This window comes from Thunnus albacares, chromosome 8 (assembly GCF_914725855.1).
Source record: "Thunnus albacares chromosome 8, fThuAlb1.1, whole genome shotgun sequence".
NCBI classification, from domain to species: Eukaryota; Metazoa; Chordata; class Actinopteri; order Scombriformes; family Scombridae; genus Thunnus; species Thunnus albacares.
The window spans coordinates 23,279,096-23,305,163 of record NC_058113.1 but is presented as its reverse complement, the minus strand read 5'-3'; the positions used below and the strand labels follow the sequence as shown (position 1 = coordinate 23,305,163).

Sequence of the window (26,068 nt, the reverse complement as noted above, 5' to 3'; positions counted from 1 at the left end):
ATAGACAGACTCTCGTAATCCTGTCACTATGCACAGGCAGCTGCAGCAGAGAGACACTTGGCAAATATGAAGGATATGAATGTCAAATGTGCAGCAGAGAGTGTGTTTGACAGGAGCTTAGCATGAAGTGGAGAGACTTGAAACTTTCAGAGTGTGTAGAGTTGCGTGCATGTGTCTGCTGTGCGGGTACAGGAATGCGTACGTGCATGCTTGTGCCTTTTGATGATGGTCGGGGAGTCTGGAGAGACTGGAAACTATCCTAGACTTCAGCTGATTCATATTTTATCCTCCGTCTTGGCTCAGGGGAGCAGAGTAATTTGAGAGTGCGACAGACAGACACACACTCACACACACACACACACACACACACACACACACACACACACACACACACACACACATTCGCAAAATGAGAGCATATGATGCATGCTGGACAGATTTATGGTGTAGGATTATGAGCACCTTACATCTCCCCTTGGCTCCTGCAGCCGGAGCCAGGTTGGGTTCAGGCAGTATATTCAGGTTGAGCCGGGCGTCTGATGCCAAGAAGCCCGTTCTCACTGCCTTTTCCCCCTGCAGCCTTCAGGCAGCCGTGGCAGTTCATTTCTCACTGAAAATGATTAATGTACATGCAAATTACCAAAGCATGGGCACGCATTCAAATATGGGAGACAGCAATCAGGAGACAGTAATATGAAAAACAATATAATTTTGCCTTTGATATTACTTCGCTCTCTCTTATCACTCCATCTAGCAGACAGCCATGTTATCTCTTTTATCTCTCTGCTTTTCTGTTTCTCTCCTTCCATCTATCTATCCATTAGACATTCTATACATTCTTTCTGTCTTAGTGGTTTTTGTCACAAGGGCCAATTGAGGTAAGGAGTATTTCTCGGAGGAGCTATGGCGTCAGGATTTTGAGCTTTAGCAGTCTCCTGCCAGTGATCTATACTGCCTTAAGCAGCGTGCCTCCTCTTATCTAAGGGAAATCTCATATCTCACATTATCTCAGAGATAATAGGATAACAATGCTGGATTTTCCCCAGCTCGACGACTCTCAGCTAGTGGGTCTTTTGGAGCAGAATACAAGGGGATGAGATTGTCAAGTTCTCAATTCGACAGGGTTGAACTAATTTGGATGTTCTTCTCAGCTGAACTGAACTTCAGCTGTTGAAGCATTTCTTACCAAGCCTATTACCCATGGCTCTGCATTTTCTTTCTTTTTTTTTTTTTTTTTTTTACAGCAGTTTGGTGACATTTCTCAGAATATTAAATACACTTCTCAGTTCATTTTTCTCCTAAACTGAAGAAGCATAGTGAGGCATAGAGAAATTGTCATTCTTTTCCCATTGCACTATTTAGGGTGATGGTTTCCACTATTGCCTCTAGCTCAGGCACACACATTTGCACGAAACACACAACACACTTGTGCCTCTTCAAACCACCCATGGAGGAACACTCTGTTCTTGGGTGGGGTAAACCAATTTTTTTTGGGAGAGGAGGGGGCTGACAGAGAGCGGAAGCGACTTTCTGTGGTGCTGTTTTGCTGTCTGATTTGTTTTGAAACCTGTCTGACTCGCGGCGATTGGCTCATATGGAAGGCGTGGCTCTGTTTGGTAAGCGCCCGCGGATTTTTTGGCAAAACCGTTTACAGCTGCAGGAACAGAATGTGGTGTGTGTTTCTCTCTGAGGCTGTGTGTGAAGTTTGATGTCATGGAGATTTGATGTGAGGAGGTTGGGGAGACGGGGGGGGGGGGGTTGGGTGGCAGCCTTGAGTGTTACACCAGTGCTGGATGATTAGAACACATCTCTTTTTATTTCCAGGGAATGGGTTATGAAATTGGGGAGGAGGGGAGGGAACAGAGAGAGGTCTTCTTCTGTTGCGGGGTCTATATGCCATGCTAGTGCTGCTGGACACACTCTGGGCATATACTCACAACATCCACAGTTCAATAAAATAGGAATAAAAGTCACTGTGTTCCTGCTCCGTTGCCCTCCAGCAACACTATTGACACCAGTAAAAATAGGATGCAGTTTGTCCCTGTGACTTGCAGTGAGACTAATAAAAAATGCTTATATTCTGCTAGTTTAGAGGGTTTGCTGAACCAGAATACAGGGAGGACCCACAGATGTCTCAATAGTAGTATTACTCCTAGAATAAAGTATTTTTCATTAATGACCATAAATACTTTCCAAAATGACTAATTCGCAATAAATGACTCATCGTCTAATAACTAGCTCACATCTCAAAAATGAAATACCTCAGTATGCTGTCTCCTAATGTAATGTGGGTAAGAAGATGCCAATTGTTATTACACAGGCTTGATCAGTGGAGTAGGTTGAATGGACAGGATTCACACATCAAAAGGCATTTTTCATATTCAATCAAATGCCATGATGAAGTAGCTTATTCAAAGACATAGAAAAGTCTGTCAGTTCCAATCTGATGTTATTTTGTTCCAGAGAAATGTTGTTTGTATTAAAAATGTCGCAAATAGCTTTGGATATTCACTTCAGCGTGTGAATAATATGTGTTAGCCCTTGTGGTGCTGGAAATTTCAGTCTCCATGTGTAGCGGCATGCTTGTTGCTCATCTGTGTCAATGTGCATAATGTGTGATTGTCATCATGTATGTGTGCGTGTGTGTGTGCTTCTTAGTGTAATGCATGTATTTCTCTCCTTTCTCCTTGTGTGAATGAATGTGTGTATCTGTGTGTGTGTGTGCATTTGGGTGTGTTGGGGGGGGTTGATGGGCTCAGTGGGAGCCCGGGTCCCAAGGGAACAGCTCTCGTTAATAATTCAGACGAGGCTCATTATCAAGGCAGCGCAGATTTCTCCCTGATTCCACCTTAATTGCAGGCAGGCTGCTCCACTCAGGCAGGCGGTAGTCATGCTGGGTCGACTCTCTCTGTCTCTTTCTTTACCACTACAGGGCCTGCTCTACTCCACTATGTTCTGCTCCGTCTCTAGTACTCACCCCCTATCACAGAGAGATGGCCTCAGGCTAGCCTACTCCATATTAGCGTACACCTTAATAGCCGTAATGTACTATGAACAAGCTATTTTTATTTGTACTTAAAGATGTGCACTGTTTGGGCATTGCTAAGGAATGTTTCCTTTTGTTGGCCAACAAAGATGCAATCTGCAGGATGTTGTGGTAGGTTGTAGAGCTGAAAGAATAAGTTGATCAACAGCAGATAATCAATCATCAACAATTTTGATTATCATTTATCGTTTCAGTCATGTATCAGGGATAAATGCCAAACATATGCTGTTTCCAGCAATATGAAATTTTGCTGCTTTTCTCTGTTTTCATATCATTATAAATTGAATATCTTTGCATTTTGGACTGTTGTTCAGACAAAAGCCATTTCAAGATGTCATTTTGGGCTCCTTCAAAGTTTTCTGACATTTTATAGACTAAATAAAACATAATGATTAATCATACATAAGTGACAGATTAACTAATAAAGAAAATAATCATTTGTTGCAGCCCTAGTAGGCTGTATGATTTATGGTTCATTATGATTGAAGTATCATTTGTTTACTTACAGATCCATCTCAAACACAAGTCATATAATGCCTTATGATGCACACTACACAAAGCCTAATGTGTTTTTCTTTGGTTATATGCTTTGTGAAGTATTATAATGGCGGGTTTATCCTTGAAATAGCCTATAGCATATTATCATACTGATGACACTATAGAACGTGTGTTGCCATGACTGATATCAGGCTACAATAATGCTCCTCTTCATGCCCATCTATAGGCTTATGAAATGTATCTGTGTCTTCATAATTTACTCTGACTGATGGGTTTCCATTCAGTCCATTCAGTGAAGCCCCGCCAAGAGAGCAACATAATGGGCCTGATCTTGTCATACATGTATATGAATATTTCAAATCAAGCCATTGTAACTAGATGGGGGCTTTAGATAAACAACACAGATGCTTCTTCCTCTTTGCTCTCGCTATAAGATGAAATGTGCTCCAAGCTGTATTTCTCTCTCCCACAAATCACAGTGCCCATATTTCCTAATTCAATTTTTCTCTGCGTTGGATATTTCTTCTTGTATGCAAGCGATTGATGGTCGTGTGCATGTGCATGTGTGTAAATGTGTGTGTTTACGTGCACGCATATTGCCGTGTCTGTCCCTGAGAAAGGGATGATGTATGCCGAGCTAAACGGTCTATTTCACAATGCTCCATCTCCGGACCTTTTCCTGGCAGCCACGTGCTGGGTCTCTTGCACCTCTCAGCCTGTCCATCAAGCCCCTGTCACGAGCTAGAGGATTGTGGGAGGGGAAAGGACAGCGTATAAGGGCCGTCGATCAGTTTACCTGAGCTTGGCGGTCCCGGCGAGTGATGGAGGGAGCCGCCTCACAAAGGGAAATGTAGTTAACGTTGACTGATCGGAGCAGGTGGGCAGAAAAAGGAGGGCAGCGGAGAGGAGGGGTAGCAAGAGTTATGTTCAAGAAAGATGCTTGTTATGCTAATGGTTGGTGGATATGCTGCGGCTGAACCACGCATCTGTGGCTGATGGACGTGGCTACAGAGGTCACCTCGGGTAGCGGCTGGTGAGGAACCAGCGTTGGACCCTGCTGAGCTGTAATGTCGGCTCACCTGAGCTGAAAAGAGGAAACTGCCTTGGAAAGAAATCACTGAACATGTGTGGGTGTGTCTGGGCATGTATATCTGTAAGGCAACCCATGTGTGAGTCAATCTGTGTGGGAGCCAACATGTGTGTGGGGAGGTTACAGGATTTAGGGGAGGTTGTTGGGTTATGAGGTGACTGTGAGTCCAGCTGGGATTGGGGTGGGGGGTGGGGGGTGGGGGTGGGGGGGTTTGAGGGGAGGTATGGTCAGGCAGTGGGTCGGGGGTGGCGGGGTATAATTCTTCCCTTCCCAATTGGATTTGTATGTCAGTGGCATGAATCTGGGTCAGGACACTGGGTCCGGTATTTAGTATGCTGACCGTGTGAGGTCTGAACGCCGATTCTGCTCATAGCCCTGAATGAACCCAGCACGTCTGCCTCGCTCTGTCCCCGACTGTTTCCTCTCCCCTTTTCTGTCTTTCTCTCAGACCCTCTTTTCATCTCTGCCTCTTCCCCCTCTTTCTCCTTCTCCCTGTGCAGAGAGTCTTTTTCTATCCCCTCTCCTCTGTCTCTCTGCCTTTTTTCTTTCCGTACCCCAGGCTTTTTTTTCATCTCCTACCCTTCTTTCTCGTGCTCTCTTTTTCACTGTCAGTCACTCACGGCCTTCTCTTCTCTCCTCACTTGTTCTATTTCACACTCTCAGTCCTCCCCACAAAGTAGCCTTTTTATCACTCATTTCCCTCTTCCCTCGCTCATTTCTCCTGCTCCTTTCATGTGCTTTTGAAATCCCCTTTTCATCTTTAGCTCTCTCTCTCTCTCTCTCGCCTGCTCTCTCCCTCACACACATACACACACACACACACTGGCTCATTCAGTCATTCTTTTATTATCCCAAAACTAAAGTGATAAATGGCTCTCTTTCTTCTCCGTAAATGTCACTCGGGGAATTGTCTCTGCTCATTGATTGACTGGAGTAGAAGGATGGCCACACATGCACATGTGCCAGTTGTGCACACGGGCAAAAAAAAGAGAAAGAAAGAAGAAGAGAGAGACGGGGAAATGATATATCATTAGAAGTGCAGCTTGGCTGGGACTGCGGCCGTCAGGGTTAACATCTGGCCCACAGGTCCAGCTTTCTCTAAGAGGTTGATGCATCATTTGAAGAACCTGTGTGGTTGCTTTATAATGAAGCATCAATTCTCAACAGGACTTGGCATTCGCAGGAGTGCTGGGAAACTGGAGCTCGACAAGGGATCAATCACAGTTAAACAATTTGAGCTGGCAAGCCGGGCCGGTCTTCCCATTCTTTTCTTTCTTAAGTGACGTGACACAGAATGCATAAGTGTTATTCCCAATTTGATCATTTGGTTTCAGCTTATCCTTAACTGTCAGAAAAGTGCTGTCCAAGGAGAAAGGCATCTGAGCCATTGTTCAGACCAGATTGTGTGTTAAATATCTGTGTGTGTGTATAAGTAAGTAGGGGTTAATAATTCTCAGTCATTTTCTTAATGTCTCATTCACCCCGCCTTAGGCACTGGAGCTTGATAAAGGTCAAGACTACTGGTGGTTGCATGTCGTCTTCCCTTAATTCATTCTCCCCACTGCACAGCAGGGAGAGGGGGACCAAGAAGAAAGGAAAGTCCACAGCCAGCCAGCAATGACGCTGATCCGCATGTCTTCATTCTCAGAACCAGGATAAAGAGATTTAATAAGTAGAGAATGGGGAGACGGGGGCTGGCCGGCTGGCTGGCTCAGTCAATGAAGAGGGGATGAAAATATTAAATTGATAGACAGACAGAGATAGAAAGACACGGAGAGGGAAGTGAGGAAAATGGAGAGCGAGAGAAAGAGAGCTAGAATAGTGGAGAGTAGATTATAGGGCTTCCAAGCAGGACTGGAAGCCAGACTTGGCTGCACTTCAGCTACACTCTGCACACTTCAGCTCAAGTGTGCGTCCATTAGTGCACTCCCATTGCACTCAGAAAGCCATGCACTCTGGGATGCAACACACACACACACACACACACACACACACACATAGACACATGCACACACAATTTCTTATACTGTTCATACATGCAAAGCCCCACAGACATAGAGTACAGTTAGCTCGGTAGCTCTGCCCTCACACACATTTACCCAAAAAAGCTACACTGACCTAGTCTCGCTCCGTCTCTCCCTCCCTCCCACCCTCCCTCCCTCTCACTTTCTCACTCACACACACACATTCACGATCTCTTCACTAGCCACCAGATTGCTTCCTGTCAAAATAAATAATTAAATGCATGCAATAACAGCTTCCGAAAAAAGATCCCTCAATTAGTGCAAAATGGGTAAATGGTGTGGGGTAGGGGCTGCGGGGGGAGTGGTATTTCGGGAACACACACACACACACACACACACACACACACAATCTATTACATAAGGCAAATCATGACCCAAGAAGGTTTTTACGCAGTTGTGCAACGGTAATTTGCCCCCTCCCCTTTAGCAATCAGCTTAGCGAAGTCTTTTCTCAAATCCTTACAAGTGATCCATGCCCAAAGACTGGCCGGGGAGAGATCCAGATGAGTGGCAAGGAGGTGCAAGAGAGGAGCCGAAGGGATGCTGCCGGGGTCAAGGCTGTGTGTGTGTGTGTGTGAGAGAAAGTGAGTGTGTTTGTGTATTTCTGGGGCTGTCTATGTGTGTCTGGAATAGTGATTAGGAAAAGGTTGTACTAATGCGAGGGAGTTTGTGTGTGTGCGTGAGAGAGAGAGAGGGAGAGAGATGCTTAGCAAAATGTTGATGTTTGCCATGAGGAATGTATCTTTGTGTGAGCATGAGAGGAATGACAGAGGGCAGAGAGGGATGAGATTGTGACATTACCTGGCAGTGATGTGAGTTGGAACTGTTGAATGGATATGTGTTAGGGATTTACATGGTTGTGAGCTTTGTTTGGTCATAAATATTGTTAATCACATTAAAATAACCCAATCCCCTCATGGAAGTACATTTAAGATTTAGTTTTATTTTTGATTAATCTTTTTTAATAACAATTATAAATGAACTGTTTTGTCTATTCAATGTCCAAATGACCATTGTTAGCTTACAAATACCAATGTGTTTTTTAAATGGGTTATTTTATCAGAATTTATTTTTGCCTTAATTTGATTTAACAACACACACAGCAATGCTTGTAACTCTATAAGGCTGTACTTAGGCACAATGGTGCTTTGAGCTAAAACGCTAATGTCAGCATGCTAACATGTTCACAGTGACAATGCTAAAATGCTGATGTTTGGCAGGTATAATGTCTTAGTTAACAACTAGTTTTAGACACAAAATACAGCTGAGGCTTATGGATATGTCATTAGATTGGCTGATCATAAACCCAAAGTAGTGGTCAAATTAAAGAAAAGTTAAGGGATCATCAAAGTCAGTAGGATTCATCCTCTGGGGACCGTGAGCATCTGTACAAAATTTCATGGCAATTCCTCCAATGGTGAGATATTTTGGTCGGACGGACCAAAGTGGTCCAATATTGCCATTCAACGATGCTCCTAGTGTGCCTAAAACTCAACTGATTTGTAATTATATGACATAAACTACAGATGCGAATACTCACATTGGAGAAGCTGGAACTTGCCAATGTTTGGCATTTTATAATAATCAATTGTTAAAATTGTTTTCAACTAATTTTCTCTTGATCAACTAATTGACTTATCAATTAATTGCCTTGCAGCTGTAACACTGTCATCTATTGCACCTGGTTGGTCACATGTTCCCTGTGCAAATGCTCACATGCCAGTTTTATTTCTGACTTCATGCCATCCAAAACCTTCAGTCTTTCAACAGAAAAAGGTATCTGGCCAGATTGCATCACTTAACTTCATGATATCACTGCACTTTTGTCATCAGCATGCCATAATGCTAAACTACACTCACAGCAGGTGCCAGAACCAAGCTCACAAATGTTTCACTGGGACAAATGTATTACAGACTAGACCTAATCTGTGTATAATAAATGCAATGACAGTAAAGCAAACAGATGGATCCTGAACCTGGAAACCCACTGAGTAAGCAAACTAGGGGAGAATTAGCACTTGTGCTAACACAGCTAGCTTTGTAGAGCCCGTTCTGTTTGTTAAATGTCAGGCATGTTGATTCTGGTATTCAGCAGAGGGCATCTCAGCTCAGGTCACAGACCTGGAGGGATAGAGGGAGATCAGAGGGATCGCTCTGACTAAAGAGAGTGAGTGAGTGATAGAGAGAGAGGTGGATGAACGACTGTGGACATGAAGCATGCAGACACCAAAGTGTCAGATTAATGGATGGGCTGATGAGCAAATGTACAAATGAATAAGCTGATGGGTGAAGGGGTGAAAGGCTGGCACGAACAACTGCAGGGGATGTAGTGCTGGGATGGAATGAGGAGTGAAGGGAAAAGAAGTGAAAAGAGCTTATGTCTCACATGTGTAGAACAGTTGTTTCACCTTGCTGCGGTTAAGAGCAGGTCAAGTAGCAATGATGCTTAGTGCAAGGAGAAGATCGGCTGTGCGATGCAGAGTGGAGGAAAATGGGAGCAATGGGCTGAAATGGAAAGATGTAAGTGAAGAAGGAAAGTAGGATGGATAAATCTGGAGCTGGGGAAATGAAAAGCTGCAACGCACTGTGCTTAAGTGAGGGCACAGCATGAGAGATATGGGGAGGGACAGAGAGGGTCAATCAGAGATGCAGGGTGAAAGGGGTAAGATGGATGGAGGGAGGGAGAGTGACAGAGGGGAGAAAATGACAGAGGAGGGGGCCACGCTGGGGTCTTTGCGGTGGGGCGATTGCGTGACTGAGAGGAAAGTGCACTGCCGTGTGTGTAATGCTCTCAAGACGGATATTAAGACGCGCTGCCCGACTCACACAGTCACTGCCCCTCTCTCCCCTTTTCTCCTTTACTCTCCTCCATTCTGCTCCCTCTCTTGCTCTCTCCATCTCCACTAATGATCCTCGCGTCCTGCCACACTGCCGGGCTGAGTGATGCCCACTGACAGTCGCACTCAGGCGGAAACGCTGCAGCCCCCATCCAGGAGTGCTGTGACACACACACACACACACACACACACACACACACACACACATACACAACATACAGAGGTGTAGCACTTTCTTACATACATGTATCAGCTCATGCAAAGCTGCTGACAGATGTGTATTTGTGTGTGACCATCACACTCTCTGCTCACACAGAACCCCTCAGTGGTGCTCACAGTCAGGCACTTACTGTAAATATGCCTCCATCCAGCTGCATCTGTCTTCAGGAATTTTCATGTGATGGAAAGACAGGCGGCATTTAGGTGATCACAGAGTACAGCTAGCTCGTTAATAATGCTACCGGTCTCTCTTTTGGCCTGCGAGCATGATGACAAATAATTATGCAAAAGCGAACATAGTGAAGATCTTGAGAAGATGTAGAATTTAAGTACTGTTCACTATTTAAGCAAAATGGTTTGTACAGAAATAGTGGCCTACTACTTTAGTCCACAGTGATAAATTAATTGAAGTATACTGTTGACATCAGAGTGAAATTGTGGATTTCGCTTGAACCCCTTCAAGTGCATTGAGCATCACCAATTCTTTGTCTACTCACAGGTCATTTTTTAAAGTTATTGTCTATTGTTGTGGCACAAATGCATGGAAGTATCTTATTGACATGGCGTCTGTAGGTAAGAGGAAGAATTTTTTGGTAGTAGTACCGTCTCTTTTTTGATATTTTTTTGGCAAAAGCATTGCTTTTGGCTGATCTTGATTACAGTGGTCCCATATAGGCAAACTGAGAAGATGACGAACTAGACTTGTCCAGAAGCTGATGTTGGATGTAAACCCCCACTTCTTGAAAATGTAAATGAACTTGCACCTGCAAAAAATTACTCTTGTCCCACTTGATTTTCATTTTATGGAATTGCTTCATTTCAGTGTTGTCAGATGGCAACCTGGCATTGACATTTTGGGAAATTTTCTTGCTTTCTTTCTTGATGAGAGTTAGGTGAAAAGGTCAACACCAACACTGTGTGTCCATAAAGCTACAGCAAGTAGCTGGTTAGCTTAGCTTAGCATAATGACTGGAAACTGGGGGTAAAAGCTAACCTCGCTTTTTCACAGGTGACAGAATCTGCCTACCAGCACCTCTAAAGCTCAGTAATTAACATGTTGTATCTTGTTTGTTAAATCAGTACACAAACTGACGTGTAAAAACAAATTGTGCTTGATTGATTGATTCTGGTTGCCAGAGACTTCAGAAAGTCGCTTCTCCCAGCCAAGAAATAGTCAGGGACATAACCTGTTTCCAGTCTTTCTGCTAAGCTAAGCTAACCGGATGCTGGCTGTAGCCTTATATTTACCAGACAAGTATAGAGTGAGTGTTATCAATCTTCTCATCTCATCTTGTCAAATTGATGGTAAAACTTTTAATAGCCAACAGGTACACAATCAATTTGCAATTTATGTTTAGTATGAACATTTTTAGGTTTTGTCTGACATGTTGATTTAAAATGGAAGCATTACTATTCTCTGAAAACACAGGAAAAGGTTGTCTACATACAGCCAAACATGGTATCTTATTAGGAAGCCTTCTGTTTATGGTTGGTAAATATTAATTTGAAATATGTCTTACTCTTATGGTTTCCTCCATACATCATCATTTTTCATACCAAAAAAAACCTCGTCCCATCATTTTCCATTCCCATACTGTGAGCTACCTTCCATTTTCCCGCCTTAATCCAACCGATCCAAGCCAAGGCCCCGATCCTGACTGCAGAGGAGAGGTTAGGAATTAGGTCACAGCATCTCACTCCTCTAATTAGATGCTGAGAGTGTATGCATGTCGGTGCATGTGTGTGTGTGTGTGTGCCTGTCTGTGTGTGTGTGTCTGCGTATGCGTCCGCACGCTGGGTTCACTTAATCCGTAGGTGGCCTCTATGGTAATAGAGAGTCCTGGGAAGACGCGTTAACCCGCATTTCTGTTACTCTCCACATGGTATCTCAATAATGTTTCTGACGTCAATGAATACATGAGCCAACTTAAAATGATGATGAGGAGACCAGTCAATGATGAAGATGGAGGTATTCTGAAGTAAAAAGCATCTCAGGGGTGAAAGAACAGGTTAGATTCAGCCATAAACTATGCATGTGAAGCTTTAACATTCCTGAAGAACAACCTCTGGTTGAGAGGGTGCTTTGGCCTACACTCCCTGTGATGCAAGTGAGTTAGGATTCACCCCATCAGTGAGATGTAACTGTTAAACTTCACTGTGGAAGTAAATGGCATTTAAGGTGAAAGAGCTGTTCACCTTGCTCTTCAGAGCCCTGCGGATTTGTTCCACCTTCTTTCTGAGATGTATCCATGTAGGGGGTGAGGAAAGACATACCTGCTTCTGCAGTTTTAATGTCTACTCGTGTTTTTGTTTATCTCAGGATGCGTATGTGCGTTAACACGATGAAGAAACTGTCGTGTTCATAAAAAGCCTGCGTGAGTCATTTTGAAGTTTTATCCCCTGAAATCTTTTGTACATCAGCTCAGCGGGGTATGAGTGCAAAGGGCAAGGGGGTAAACAATCGGCATGCACTCAGAGGAGGGAGAAGGGATCATAGAATTTTTTTTTAATGTGTGTGTGTGTGTGTGTCTGTGCAGGCATGCGAGCATGAGCGAGACTGTGAGTGTGTGTGTGTGTGTGTGTGTGGGAGAGGGAGTAAAAGAAAGAAAGAGTATCGCAGGGTTAGTCTTAATTAAGTTTTCAGGAGGCTCTTAAAAGGTCATGGCATGCCTCTGCACCCCCTTACAACCACCCCCACCACTACTACCACGCCCCGCCGAAATTTCACTTTCCCCCTTCCCTACATCCCTCCCTCCCTCCCTCACCTCCCCGTTGCGATCTATCCAGTCATCAGCCCCCCATCTGTGCACATTAGCCATTCATGAACACACTCATTAGGGTGGGAGTTTGAAGCGATTGTGTTCACTAGTCTGCGGCTGGAGCGTGGCGATTAATATTTCAGCATCTCCCGTCGAGGAGCTGAGAGCAAGTTTGGCCCTGTTAGGCTAGAGAGAGAGAAAGAGAGAACAACGAGAGGGAGAGCTTCCCCCCTCCCTCTCTCGCCCAACCCCAACAAACCTTTCTCCTCCTCCTCCCCCCTCTGCCCCTCTCAGACAGTCTTCACAACTTAAAGTATGTTTCCCCCTATTTCCATTTATTGCATACACATTAATACACATTTTTGCCTCCACCGTCCCCCCCACATACACATGCACACACACTCGACCCTAACTCAAACTGACTTAATTGGGCTCTTTTTGTTTCAGGAAATGGAGAGAGAAGGGGATCATCTCCTCATTCCTTTCAGTTGGACAGGAGTGTCTTGCTCTCTAGATTCTTCACTTTCTCTCCTTGTCCCTCTTATGAGCTTGAATTGAATTGGTCAAGCTTGAGTCGGGGGTGGAGAGGTGTAGTGGGTGGTGGGTGTTGTTCTTCACTGTATAACAGGGTTCATTCAGACCAAATCTTCCTTGTTTGTACTGTATCCTGGCACTTAAAATATGAGAATTTGAGGCAGCCAGGGGTATCATGGGTTATCAGGCTATCAGTATTTGCAGCACTGCTCCTGAATACAGAAATCACTTTGACCCGACAGGAGTTGAGCTCTCCTCACCTTGATTGCCTTGTTTGTGAGGCTGTCCACAGGATGTCCGCACTAACATGAATTAATTTTCCTCACCGTTTGGCTTTCCATCTACACTAAGGCTTTGAGCACTGAAAGTAGATTTAAAAAAAGAAAGCTATGCAAAGTAAATATATATATACTGTACTGGTCTTGCAATGTGGATAAAGCCTTTTAAAAATGCAGTCACATCATCATTGTCATTTATTCTCTATGCATTATCATATCATCATATCAGATTGATCAAAATTAGTGAGGGTAGTCTGAGTGATTTGGACACTGAAGTTACTCATCTTGTTGATTTCATCCTTATATATGATGTCATGTACACATTAATATAGACGCATTTAAAACCATTGTTCCTCTGATTTACCCTTCAATTTACACCTGTGAATAGCTAAATCTGCAAATTGTGATTGATGGTCATGAATGACAACTGCTAACTAAGATCAATGCTATTTCCAGGGATGCTGCACTGAGATGAAACCAACCACACTGTGTGATCAGCTATATATATATATCTATTGATTTAAATTAACACATAAAACTTTTAATCACTGAGAGATTTGGAAGAGAAGAGGAGGTAGTGTGGCCATGCTTGCAAAAGGCTGGAAAACTGTCAATCAAAAACCAAGTTGCCCCTAATAAAAAACAGTTTTTCTTTTGCTTTGACATTTCAGCGTGGATGGTAAACTTTTAGAAAACAATCTGGAAATGCAAATTGAGTAACATTTAACACATCAACAGAATTGTTTCAAATTTGCGTGCATGGCATAAGAGAAAAAATGTAATCACAAATGGTAAAACAGCTTGCAGCATATTCTAAAATAACCTCACAGGCTATACGGAGGAATGGTTGCTGTATTGCACTTTGTTGTACAATTGCATTCCGTACTGAAAATGCTTATGCACAATATACTGTATATGTATGTATGGTTGTACAGTGCTATTCTATGGTTTGAAGGATAAAGGCTGTCGCTGAAGGTCAAGGTTGGTTAGGGGGAGCCATGGTTACAGAGAGAATTGCCTCCCTCCATGCAGCCTTATACCTAAGCTTCTGTGATTCAGATCCCTACCACTCTTCCAAGCGGGCCCCCACATTCAAGACCCTCTTTAGACTCTCCTTTGTCCCCCCATCTTCTTTTAGTTCTTCGCCCACCTCTGCCCTCTCAACCCCTCCCCCTGCAGATATATTCAACCCCCCCCCCACACACACCTCCCCCCAACTCCGTGCTTTTCATTTTAAGCATGCCACTCTCAATCGTCTTCTCCATATAGGTGTGCGAACAAGTGGGAGTCTATGGGCTGTGCGTGAATAAGTGGAAGTCTGCAGGCTGAAGTGTTGCATGTGGGTAGGTATTCATGGGGAGCAGTGGTTGGTGCGGCGCACACTGATGGCTAATGAAGTTCCTCTGCACCTCATAGCCCTATTAAACCGCTGCCCCCTACCTCTACCCACTTCACCCCCCACCTCTTGCCTTGTTTCTCCCTGAGGGAGAGAGTTGGCAGGGAGCGAGCTGGCTGCTATGGCAACAACAAGGAACCCTCCCTCTCCCACAGGTCTCCTTAGCAACTGGTAGCTTGGCATTGCGGTAATGAGTGTGCCCGGTGTGCCAGGCTTTGTGTCATGTTGGCATGTGTGTTCAATGTACGTGTGTGAGTGAGTGTGTGCATAGGTGTGTGTGTGTGTGTGTGTGTGTTTCTGTTTGAGCGTGTATATGTGTTTGTTTGGTACAGTTTGCCAATTTAGGTGAGAGTTAAAATGTGCGATGACAAAGAGATGTGGAGGGACTACTTGGTGCAGGTCCAAAAAAATTGTGAGGCTTATTTTATTAAAATGTAACAAAAACTGGCACTTGACTGACTCTACTTATCTTCTCTCTGTCTGGGCGTGTGTGTGTGTGTGTGTATGTGTGTATGTGTGTTCTGCAGATGTGTGCCTGTGTTTTAGTGTATTTGTGCATTATTTTTTTCTCCAGAGTGATTGCGGTCATTCTTCTCTGTACTGTGAAATTGAAGCAATTAAAGGGACGATCCAATGAATTTTGCATGCCATGTGCATGGCTGCCTATGAGTTTCCTGCTCTGCTGAAATTAAATTAAACGCTGAGAATGATGTTTATTAAAGTGTGATCAGAGGTGTGCACTGACCTTTAGAATGTGGGAAATGAGATTCTCATTGTTATGAATGAGATTATGTGGAGGCAGAGTGTGAAAAAAGCCTGGGCCTGCATTGATTCCATTGTTGGCCGACAGTTTCTTTGTATATGGCAGAGGGAGGTTTCAATATAATCAAAACCACACTGTGCCTGTTGACTATTAAATGGACTGATACACAAATATAGACACACAGGCGCTCACATAAATGCAGATTGACTTGCGCACACGCAAATCTTGCCGATCTTGTAAAAAGAGCTATAAAAGCCTCTCCAGAAACGTGTTGGTCTTTAACAAAAGCATGGCAAGCCCAGTGGAAAATGTTAGTTTGCTCCCTAGACGAGGTGTGAAGTGCGAGCAGGCGGCCGGCCCCACAGGTGGCCAAGCCCAAGCACCTGTTGTGTGAATCCTCAGTGGGAGGGTGTGAGGTCTGCCTACCTTGCAGGTCCCAGTGGAAAAACCACACCCGTACTATTCTGTGGCACGTGCATATTCATGTGCCCACACCCATTCTGAGGCTCCATTTTGTGCGTGGGTGTCAGACATGATGCCCAGATTGTGTCCCCTTTGCGCCCACCGGAACCACTCAGCTGTCCCTGGCATCAGGTGAGCGGATTTTCCGATCCCCTATCCGGGTCTCAGATGCTCTACTAATCTGTCAGCATCTATTTTTACCCACCAAAGCTGTGGCGGCCCCTCTCTATCCCACACCCTGCCACCCCGATGCCAAACCCTCCTTTGGCGCCAGGGTGGGCATGGCTGATGAGTCGCCAGCCATTGGCTGCAATTAGTGCACAGTCAGGCAGGAATCCCCCACCAACTCCATTACACCCCTCTCCACAGCCACTTCCTGATCTGAGGCCACCAGACACACTACCACACACTTGCTTTCCATTTTAAGCCTTTTCATAAATGGTACTCCTGCAGTGTTGTAGAATAATGGGGTCGAATACAGCGCACCTTTCACAGTGCTTGAATCACTCTACTGTGCAAACTCAGTCTATTCAAGTACAATGGGAGCCTAGGGAATACACATTTGAATCGTACCTGTTCAGATTTGGCGTTGAGATCAAGTGAAAGCTCTGTCTGTAATAGGACAACTATTGGCAAAAAGTCTCTGAGTCACCCAGGCTTGCTTTAGCCTTTCTCTAATGACCCATAAGAAATGAAAGGCTGAGGTTTTTGACTTTTTCCTGTCGAGCGTAGTTTTTCAACAAGATATTATAAACGCTGCCAATCGTCGGAGACCCCACAGTGATACTAAGTTAGATACAATTCCTAATCCCAGGTTTATTTCTTTCCCAACAAGGGCTGTAATGTGCCTTGCATGCCAATGCAGTCGTGACCACTGCTGTGGAGGCGATGATGGCATGTGGCAGAGAAGTAACTGTTTCTCACCTCCTAATAAAAGAGACTCCTTTTTAATCTTTTCAATTTGATTGCATTCCAAAAACAGGCCTGTCTGCCCATCTGTCTCTCTTAAAGAAGCCTCCTAAAGGGATTTTAATCATCTGACTCTGAGCTTCTCAGGCAAATAGCTAGGCCGACATCTCTCTCTTTCTCTCTCGCACACTCACTCTCCCTCGCTCTCTATCTCACACACATACACACACAAACAATTTCCAATTTTCTTTCTTGTACTCACTGTCATAGTCTCACTTGTCTTCTCTCACTCTTTGATACACCCTATCGGCTCAGCTCCATTGTGCCATATCTGTGCAGCCATTAGGCCCTTTAGTCCTTCTTCAAGTTCCCCTCAGACACATAAAATTCCCCCAACCCTGTCCCTATTAATCCACATGGTTCTAAATTCTTTATTTCCCTTCAAAGGGACAACGCGAGCCGTGACATCAATCACGGAAAGCGAATATTTAGCCGGCGCTAATTTCCACCAATAGCCTGGAGACAGGCTTAGCTGACAAAACTCATTCCTGCGCTGAACAAAACTGCTTGTGTTGAAATCTCCCCTCCCCCTGATCCCTCCTGCCTTCTGCACAGGCAAAAACAGCATCACAATAAACACAGTTAGCGCTTCTGTTACTCCCCCTTGATTTAGGCTTATCAAATGAATGTGCACCATAGAGGGATACCCTTTGACAATACATAATGGCTCTATTCTGCATGAAATGGTTTGGTAATACCAGTCGAGTGTGGCAAACGGCTTTACCCGGTGCCACTACAAGAACAGCTGCTGTGTTCTTAGCTGGGCAAGCGCACCACGCTGCTTCACCCTTGAGGTTGTTTGAATCGGGTGAGTGGTTTCTTTTTGCCGCTTCCCAGACCCCACTCACAGTCCTTAGTTCCTCTCTCAGTTCTGTTTGAATGAGTGCACATTTGCCACAAGATGGGTCCTATAAACCGTTTGACCTGTTTCCTAGCCCCTGTGTGTGGGAGCATGTGTGTGGGTGTGTGAGCGGGAAAAACCATGAGTGGGTTCTGATGAAGGGCTAAGGGAGGGGGATGGAGCGAGTGGGGGGCATTTTGAGGGCACCCCTTTGTGTGGCGTGGAGGGGCCCCTAGCTGTACCTCTATATTCCCACCCCTTATCCCCAAGTCCCTCCACCTCCTCCTGCCCCTCCACCCCCCAGCACAGCTGCCCCCATGCCAGTCAGGTTATCCCAGACGAACCACTGGGCCTAACATAACAACCCCTAACCCCATACTACATCTACTCCCAATGCTAATGTCTGACTGACATCTTAGGAATGGCAAGGGGTGTGTTGGGAACCAAGCCAATTCGGGCAAGTGGGCACAATTACTTAACTCACAAGCCTATGGCGGTTAGACATTCTTCTGCTAACAGTGAGGATATGGCATATTGAGCACCCATATTGGCCTCATACTGCAGGTGGATTGTGTAGTTAGTCAGGCTTTGATGTGTGCTAAGCCTCAACACTGATAGCCATTAAATTTCATTGATTCTCAGCACTAAATAGGCCTCTGCAGTCTCTGAATCAAACTGAGTTTGCATGGAACTGGAGGGGGGACAGTAGAGCAATTGATTAGTGTTGTAAAATTTTCTAAAAGCTGAATAAATGGTTCTGAGGGAGATTATTATGGATGAATACCAGGAACCTGTTTCAGTTTACCAACAAATATTAAGAAATAATCTGTCGGATCAGAATCACACAAGATGTTGGAATTTGGGCCACCTGTGTGTTGTGGAAAATGAAGTGTCAACATGTCAGAGTTGTTTCAAAAGAGCCTAAGCTTTTAATCTGAGGACAGACAAGCCTATCCTGTGGCTTGGTATCTGTTGTCTAAATATCTAAATCAGCTATCAGGACTTTTAGGCCTTAATGAGAGTTGAACCCAAGCTGATTGTTTTCTTTCAACTAAGAGAGTCTTGTTCACCTTAATTGGCTTTGATAGGTCTGAAAACTATTACCCTTATCCTCTTTTACTTTATGGCCAAACTAACCCCTTTTGACCTGATTTAGTTGTGTTTGGTTGGTCAGGGCAGATATCCCGGATGACAGAACAAAGAACTCACACCAATACTTATGACTTTGTCTGTTCTTTTCAGTATTATGGGACCAGGCAGTGCATCTCTCTGCATAAGCCCAGCCACTGGTTCATTCATTATTTAGAGACCTTTCCACAAGGCCCATTGTATTAAAGGGGTATGATTTGAATAGGAAGTAGCTTCCTGGACCCAGGCGTGTGATGTGTGTGTTCCTCTCTGTCATTGTATGTTTCTGTGGGCTTCATCCGTCTGCCTCAGCAAGCCAGGGGGCTGAAAGAGAATTTCCATTTTATGAATATTTAATACATAATAAAGTTTTCAATTTTATTCTATTCAACCCGTAGGGGTAAAAATGTGGCAAAGCCACCCCTCAAGGACAAAACACAGAGTAAAGGTAGTTGATTTGATGGAGGCATCAAAAATATGGTTAACATCAGCTCATTGCCTCAGAAATCACCTGCTAAAATACAAACACAAACATTTGGAATGGTTTAACACACCGTCCTATACGAGCTTCATAGCATCCCTATTTCCCACATCTCAAACTCCCCACATGCAGCATTACTATTGGATCATAGCATATCTGGGCTGCCTGCTGCGTCCATGGTGACCTGGCATGGCTCCATGTGAGACACCCAGCTGGGAGTGCCCCTGAATCAACTTGGGATTAGCCACGGATTGTTTGGGATTACTCGGGGATGGAGGGGGATTAGCAGTGACTGCCTGTTTCGGGGGCGTGAGGGCCATAGGCTGGCCAAATTGCCCCTGACTCAGACTCAGGGAACAGAAGGCTGATAGAACCACACCCACAGTGGAACCGACTACAACCTGCGCTATTCTTAGATTCTAAAACACACACACACACTAACAGGATGACAAAGAAAAACATGTGGTGGAAAACTACATGACAGGAAGCCAGCAGCTAGCGATGATGATGATGATGCCATGACTGGCCACCGTCCGAAATCTCTCAAATCTCTCTAGCAGGTGGATTCATCAGATAAAGAGGGTTTGGGATGATGACAAATCCCTCCAAGTTCAATGGGGCTGCTCTTCTCTCATATGGGGATAAATCGAGATTTGAATCAGACAAGTCACACAGAGTTGCAGCATGAAGTGGTTCAGCTCTGTGAAAGATGCCCCATTTACAATCGGCCTTGGTGGAATGGCATGAAAGCTTACATATGTTTTAATTCAGGCATGCACAGGACTTGATGGGGATGATTTGGAGTGGTATGATAGGTGGATGATCCAGCCAGGGTGAGACAGGGAGTTGGCGCGGCACGTTGAAAAGCCGTCAGAAGCAGGGAGCGGGCATCCCCTGCGGACCTGCACTGCCGAGATGAAAGGCTGTTTAGTGTTGGAGCAGCAGCATCAAACAACCGCCTCCTCTTGCATCCTTTTCCCCATCCCCCACTCTCCCTCCATCTCTCTCTCTCTCTCTCTCGACTCTCACCACAATATGATATAGTTCTGCTGTTGCACGTTTACCCGGTTGCCATGGTTACCCAATGCCGGAGGTGTCACAGCAAGATAACCCAAGGAGGCATTCACAGATCACCTGAATTCAGTTGCCTCCCTTTTATGTGTTCTCCGCCACAATTTGATTTATTTGTTTCCCTGCCGTGCAATTCAGTGTGAATACAAATAATCCACAACATAATGGAGATGGTGGAAGTGTGAGTACCCCTCAATCTGAAACAATCTATTGTACCAGTATATTCCTAAACCACAGGAGGTGCTTTTGATTTGATATTTTCCTGCTTGAGTGTCAAAATGCCTTGCATACAACAAAGAGCAGAATTGCAACGACAGACGCTGTTGCACATCAGGAACTTTCAGCATTCAGCAACCCTTGAGATGTAAATCATAATAAAAAACTATATCCTATGAATTACTGAGTCAGTGACTGTACATGCCGCCATGGAGGATAATGGGAAAGTAATTGGTGACACACTATAATTGAAGGCATAGAGATTGAAAGCAGAAGTGGAAAATGACTGTTGTGAGCACAGAAGTGTGTGAAATAAGGAAAAGGAAAAATCAAGACAGAAATGTGTCAGTCAGAAATATGTAGCACTCAGTGACAAAAGAGAAAGAAGGATCGTGATAAAGACAGAAAAGGGGAGGGCAGTGGAGATAGGCAGTGAAGGTAGATGTTGGAGGGTGGGATACATCCATTAGCCTTCCTTGCTCCTGGCTCAATCTTGCGATACATCCCCCCATTCAAGCTACAAGAGTGAAAGAGACAGGGCTGGCACTAAGCCAGACTGGCACTGACTTCAAACATACAGTAAGCCCGACCACAGCAGCTTACATCAGCCTGGCTGAAAGGAGAAGTAGAGGGGGACAGATGGATTGATGGAAATGAAAGTGGGAGGATTGACGTACATAAGGAGAGTGTCTCAAGATAGAGTCTCGGGTCATTTCAGGTTGGTTGAGGCTGACAGGGTCTTTCTCCGTGCCAGCTGTAGCTGTCCTTCGAACGTGTTTGTGTTTTTAAATGCGCTCTCAATTTTCTGACTCTGACTTTGGTTGACACTGATTGCATAGAGGGTTGAGTATCTAACTCTGTGTGTTTTGTATATTTAATAATAGATATGGAAGCAACCTGGTAATTTGGCACAATTTATCTATGACTCAGCATGTATAGACTGAATGATTTATAAGCAGTGTTGACAGCTGTGGTTGTGACTAGGTTTTTTTGAATTCTTATTTTCCTCTGGAATATTTGATGTGAATCTTATGCAAATTTTTTAAGTGTAATTTTAAGTGCTCACCTAAAAGAGGCAGTTAATGTACAAATATTAAGTGGTGTGAGTTAGTATAGTGTAATTTCATTTGATCTCTCACACTGTCTCTCTTATCTCTCTGCAGAACTCCATCCGTCACAACCTGTCTCTCCACACGCGTTTCATCCGGGTGCAGAATGAAGGGACAGGGAAGAGCTCCTGGTGGATGCTGAACCCAGATGGAGGGAAGATGGGCAAGGCCCCGCGCCGACGAGCTGTCTCCATGGACAACAGCACCAAATATCTAAAGAGTAAAGGCCGCGTTAGGGGCAAGAGGGTTGGGCGTCCTGGGATAGGAGCTGGGTCTGCCGTGGTGGGGCTCCAGGGTTCCCCTGACCATGGCAGCCCACCACGTAAAGGCCTCCCAGGTGCTGGAGGTACATCTGGGACAGATGGAGAATTTGATGCCTGGACAGACCTCCACTCCAGGGCCAGTTCATCAGCCTCCACCCTGAGTGGGCGTCTGTCACCCATCCTCGCTGAGGGAGAACCAGAGGAACCAGAGGAGGGAGGCCTGTCCTGTTCCACCTCACCCCACCTCTACCCCTCACCAACCAGTGCCCGCTCTCCATCCATGGGGGCAGGGAATCGTTGTCCTCCCCTTGAGCAGTTGCCTCAGCTGGCTAACCTGACAGGTGCCATCAGTCTTGATGAACAGCTGATGGAGGATGGTTATCATCACCATCACCCACAGCAGCAACACCAGCAGCATCCTGCTGTTGGTAGACATAAGCACCAAACCCCTGTCTATCACTACAACTCTGGAGTGAAGGGGCAGAACTCCTATGGTGCAGGTGTGTATGGTGCAGCAGGCATGGGGATGCTGCGCCACCACTCGCCCATGCAGACCATTCAGGAGAACAAGCCAGCCAGTTTTTCTGGAACCATGCGGGCATACTCCAGCACCAATGCCCTGCAGAGTCTGCTAACAGGGGGGTCAGCTGGGCAGCAATACTGTGCCAAGGACATGATGCTAGGGCAGGAGAGAGAGAGCCATCCCATGATGGGCCAAGCTTGTAATGGAGTTGGCTCCAACCATCACACCCACCACCCTGGGCACCACAATGGCCACAGCCACAATGGACCTCTTAGTCACAGCTCAGCCCATAGCCATAACAGAACTCACAGCCATACTCCTACTCATAATCACAACAATGTAACCAATCACAACTCACCTCACAGCCTCACTCACAATGGTCACAACCTCAGCCAGAGCCATAACCACACACCACCCGGGGCTCCGGCCCTGACCCCACGTGGCAACAGCAATCAGCTGCAGACCTACAACCACAAAGCTCCCTACCTGTACAGCCCCCCATCACATGCTCACCTCCCTGCCTCCACCACCCTGCCCCCAAACCCAGCAGGTATGCTTGGCATGCCCCAGGACTCCTGTCATGTAGCCACCGCTCCACACCCACACCCCCGTCACAACCATTACCCCGACCCACAACACCAAGGCATGGCAAATGGACTGTTCCACCATGGCCAGGGGATGGGGGGTGGTAGCGGTAACAACAACTACCTTGGCTATCACCAACCACACCCCCATGAGAGACTACCAGCTGACTTGGACATCGACATGTTCCATGGTAGCTTGGACTGTGATATGGAGTCCATCCTCCTCCATGACATTTTGGACTCTGGGGAGGAAATGGACTTTAACTTTGACTGCTCCCTAGCTCAGGGTGTGGGCATTGGAATGGGTATGGGCATGGGTGTGACCGTGGGCATGGGAATGGGAATGGGGATGAGCGGACTGGCTGGTCCACAGCAGGCTCATAGCAACCAGAGCTGGGTTCCTGGCTGAAGTGTAGGACAACACACCCTGCCCTCAGAAAGAACTACCCTACCCATAAAGCACTGTGCTCAACTGTGACATTCCTGACTTGACACAGAGACTATAGGACCAACACTCCTGTCTTTCTTTGTTGTCTTGACAATTCTTCTTTCACCCCCTCCTCTTTTGATCCCCTTCCCCCCGAGAGATCTAGTTCATGTCACATTAGGTTTTTCCTCATATCAGCTATACTGTGATGACAATCTCTCAGCTGTGCTCGCCCAACATCGCTTCTCATCTACCATGAGAACAACTGAACTCTCAATGCACTTTATTGCAAGTGGGTCACATCTCGCAGTGCAATGCGTTCACAGAGCAGCTCAGGCAGAGCTTGGCATGTTTTGCTAGGTGGCTGCAGTACTTGACAGGAACAAATGAGGAAATCACAAGCTGTGTTGATAAAGTAATCTTGGCAGTGTATTAAAATTGGACTCCTTTTCTCAAAGACCATCATTGTCAGCAGTAAGGACTTTTTTTTCTACAAAAAAAATCCCTTGTTGCATTGTCGTTGGAACTTCTCTTTTTAATTCAGCGTTACCTCAAAATCTTAGAGATGGCCTGTTCCTCATTATTCACCTTACAAACTTAAAACAGAATAAAATATATTTCATTTAAACCTGAATCAGAAACTGGTTAATATGCAATGTATTCAAATAGATTTCTGATCTGAAACCAGTATAATGATAATGACATTCAAATGCTCATCAGATCCAATTATCTTACATCAGCAGTCCTGTTATTTACAGCTTCATGCATTTAGACCTTGGCACTTTGACTTTTCTCTTGTATGTAACATTTTGTTAATGCCCTTTTGACATTGGTTAGAAAATATTGTTGCTACATCATTAAATGGATTCTATCATTACTGGCTAGCATGCAATTTGGTGAATTAAAATGTTGTATCACTTTGTCTCACCTGGGCTTCTCGTGCTAGTTTTTCTCTCTCTCTCTCTCTCCCTCTCTCTCTCTGCCTGCCAGTGGAGACAAAGTGACCATTCCTCACACCGAGCCATTAACGTGGCTTGATTGAAATTCAGCATCTTGCTTTTAATCTCCAAAGTGATGCGGCAGCGATGCGTCATTATTGAGAATCTAACGCGTTGTCCTCCCATCTCTCACCCCGGCCGTCCGGGCAGCCACTTGCCTCTCCAACTTAATGTGCCAAGAAAGTGAGACAAAACTGTGATTAACGCCAAGTCACTCTGCTTGCTGTCCTGCTCTGAGGAGGCCAATGTCACTGTCGTCTTGCCTGCTCACAGAGGGTACAAATGGAAAAGATGGAGACAAGGATAGAACAAAAGTCTGTTGTTACAGTGGGATCAATCACCAGCCTCAGTTTCCATGCTGTTTGGGTGTGTGTGTCTGAAAACAGGTAGTGTATCTGTATTGTAAATCATCCTCATTGTCTGTATTTTGTGTTTCCTTGTTCCCATGTTTTCAGTGCTTATACCCTGAGCTTCAAATACTTCAGCAGTGCAAAGAGAGAGATTTAAGGAGAGAACAATCAGCCAATCTGAGTGGCATAAGTCTATGTCAAACAGGGTTGCAAAGCCCCACAGCCATCCACACCCCCTTTTTGTGTGTTTATTCTGTTGTCTTGTAGTTGTTGTTGTATTGTTGAAATTTTAAGGGCCAACAAGGACAGCGCTGAAATATCCATAGTATAAGGATGGTGAAATGATGTTGGTAGTGCAGTATGACCTTCCTATGCTCCAATACCGTGCACCCTCCCACATGTGCTCCGCTCAATTGTCTCTATGTTTGTGAGTGGGGGAGTCTGAAGCTTGTTTCTCACTGGCCTTGGGAGAGAAAAAAAGAGGACACCCCTATTCTTTAGTTCCCTCAAGGAGACTCACTGTGTTTTGTCTGTACCAAGTACGGCACACAAAAGAAAAGAAGAGGGTTAAGGGTGGGGTGGGGGTTATTGTTACAGCCAAAGGTCAAGCACGGCACAGACTATCAGACCCATTACGGAGGTAAATACCTTTATTTCAGGGCTTTTAGCCGCACTGGTTCCAGTTAATCTCTGGTGGAAAATGTGTGGAATTTTCTAAGCAAATGGGCCTCACAAAGCAGTTATGTTATAACCTGTGCTACAGACATTAGCAATGCCCTGCTATTGGAAAGAGAGCTATATATGATGTCTAATTTTCCTATATTTATTTATGAAAGAGATTGGTCTTTGTCACTCCTAAATGTGGTAGTTGTTTGAGTCAACTCCTATCCCTTCCTCTTTTTTTCTCTGTTTTTTAAGATGTCACTCTCCCTTTGCCCCTTTTACTGACTTTTATTTTGTACAAAATCTATATATTAAGAATATTGTATAATAGTTTTTAAAATCTCAAAAGAATATCAGTTTTGTTGTCTATTTCTTTTTTAAGAGAATGTATCTCATCATCTGGTGACTGTTAAATAAATGAAATTAAAAGAAAGACTGTCTTCATTGTTGCATTTGTGTGACTATGACCATAAAGATAAATTTGTTTTCATGAAAACACACAGTGACCTTTTCCTTACAATTCAGAGACTCTGAGACTC

At 44.9% G+C, this 26,068-nt stretch overlaps 1 protein-coding gene across 1 annotated transcript in view; it reads left to right on the top strand.

The window, feature by feature from the left end:
- LOC122986652 (forkhead box protein O6-like) overlaps window positions 1-25,862 on the top strand; it is a 31,323-nt gene extending 5,461 nt beyond the window's left edge. Inside the window, exon 2 of the mRNA XM_044357939.1 lies at window positions 21,776-25,862. Coding sequence (XP_044213874.1) covers window positions 21,776-23,500 — 1,725 coding nt within the window. The 3' untranslated portion in view covers window positions 23,501-25,862. The remainder of the gene's footprint in view (window positions 1-21,775) is intronic.
- Window positions 25,863-26,068: the final 206 nt, after the last annotated feature.